Raw genomic sequence first — 2,342 nt, forward strand, 5'->3', positions numbered from 1 at the left:
AGGAGGAGAGAGAGAGAGAGGTTTATCTTCGAATGTGATGGTGAATTGGTTCGATTACTCTACACACACACACACACACACACACACACACAACACACACACACACACACACACAAACACAAAAGGACAAGTAACGTGTGCTCAGTGATTAATATTTCCTTTATCGTTTATATTCTCTTCATGTCGCCATCTTCCTGTCGTAAGGTCTACAGGTATGTAATTATGGTTGAGGCTACGTGTAATTTCGTCGCCATTTTGATTTGTTTTACCTATATGGCACCGCTACGAACTGGTGCTATTATGAATTGCCCCGCTACGGACTGGCCCCGTATCAACTGGCCCCATTATCAACTGGCCCCGCTATCAACTGGCCCCATTATTAACTGGCCCGCTATCAACTGGCCCGCTATCACTGGCCCGCTATCAACTGGCCCGCTAATCCTATCCTGCCCATTCTGGCCACTATCACTGGCCCCATATCAACTTGCTCACTATCAACTTGCTCCTATCAACTGGCCTATCCTGGTGTATAGCCCCATTATCAACCGCCCTATCAACCCCTATCAACCGGCCCATTCAACTGGCCCCACTATCAACTGGCCCCACTATCAACTGGCCCCACTATCAACTTGCTCCACTATCAACTTGCTCCACTATCAACTGGCCCCACTATCAACTGGCCCCACTATCAACTGGCCCCACTATCAACTGGCCACTATCAACTTGCTCACTATCAACTTGCTCCACTATCAACTTGCTCCACTATCAACTGGCCCCACTATCAACTGGCCCTGCTATCAACCGGCCCCATTATCAACCGGCCCCTATCAACTGGCCCCACTATCAACCGGCCCCACTATCAACTGGCCCCACTATCATTCAACTGGCCCCACTATCAACTGCCCCTTCTGCCCACTATCAACGCCCCACTATCAACTGGCCCCACTATCAACTGGCCCCACTATCAACTGGCCCCACTATCAACCGGCCCCACTATCAACTGGCCCCACTATCAACTGGCCCCACTATCAACTTGCTCCACATCAACTTGCTCCACATCAACTTGCTCCCTATCAACTGGCCCTGCTATCAACCGGCCCCATTATCAACTGGCCCCACTATCAACTGGCCCCACTATCAACTGGCCCCATATCAACTGGCCCCACTATCAACTGGCCCCACTATCAACTGGCCCCACTATCAACTGGCCCCCATCAACCGGCCCCACTATCAACTGGCCCCAATCAACTGGCCCCACTATCAACTGGCCCCACTATCAACTTGCTCATGCCTTCTAAAATGAATCTCTTCACTAATTTGACAGTAAAAAAATCATCCAGACATTTTCTAAATCACTTAAACCAATTACGTCTTCATCACTGTAGTCGCTGTAGTTGATTTAGGGTTAATGATGCTATACGACTCCTCTTGAGCCACTGTGGTCCCCTGCCTTGAGCCACTGTGGTCCCTGCCTTGAGCCACTGTATTGAATTGAATGAATTGTAACAGTTTATTTAGCCAGAAAATACAGATACAGAGTGGATAATAATAACAATATTAACATGGCTGAGCCAGTTGAGAACCTGAGCTCTCTGTGGTCCCCCTGACTTGAGCCACTGTGGTCCCCTGACTTGAGCCACTGTGGTCCCTCTGCCTTGAGCCACTGTGGTCCCCCTGACTTGAGCAACTGTGGTCCCCTGCCTTGAGGCTACTGTGGTCCCCTGACTTCAGCCACTGTGGTCCCCTGCCTTGACACTGTGGTCCCCTGCTGAGCCACTGTGGTCCCCTGCCTTGAGCCACTGTGGTACCCCTGCCTTGAGCCACTGTGGTCCCCTGCCTTGAGCCACTGTGGTCCCCTGTTGAAACTGTGGTCCCCTGCCTTGAGCCACTGTGGTCCCCTGCCTTGAGCCACTGTGGTCCCCTGCCTTGAGCCACTGTGGTCCCCTGCCTCGCCGTGGTGCAGTGATAATACAGGTTGTAGGTTGGGTCACAGATGTTTACGGCGAGTCCACACCTGTGACGAGACGCATTTGGCAACACAACACACCTGGTCTCTTCCTCACCTTAACCTCCACCCCCTCTCTCCCTCACTGACTTTACCTTCCACCTACTTTTCTTCACCTTACCCCTCCCCCTCCCTCACCCTACTCCCCCTCTCTCCCCACCCCACCTCCCCTCACCCCACTCCCTCACCCCACCTCACCCTACCCCCTCCTCACCACCCCCTCCTCACCAACCCCACCTACCCCCTCCTCACCCACCCTCACCTTACCCCCTGCTACACGAGGGAACCAATACTACAGACAGTAACTCTCTTGATGCCTCTTTCTTTTCCTCCTCCT

General features: G+C 52.5%; 1 protein-coding gene across 1 annotated transcript; it reads left to right on the forward strand.

The window, feature by feature from the left end:
- Positions 1-273: 273 nt before the first annotated feature.
- On the forward strand, positions 274-1,323 carry LOC121857463 (proline-rich protein 36-like; the record flags this gene model as incomplete). The annotated part of the gene is made up of 1 exon (XM_042353515.1): positions 274-1,323. A coding segment is annotated over exon 1 (1,050 nt), but the record flags the coding sequence as incomplete, so codon positions are not given.
- Positions 1,324-2,342: the final 1,019 nt, after the last annotated feature.

The sequence above is a fragment of the Homarus americanus genome, unplaced genomic scaffold (genome assembly GCF_018991925.1).
Source record: "Homarus americanus isolate GMGI-L3 unplaced genomic scaffold, GMGI_Hamer_2.0 scaffold56482, whole genome shotgun sequence".
Classification (NCBI taxonomy): Eukaryota; Metazoa; Arthropoda; class Malacostraca; order Decapoda; family Nephropidae; genus Homarus; species Homarus americanus.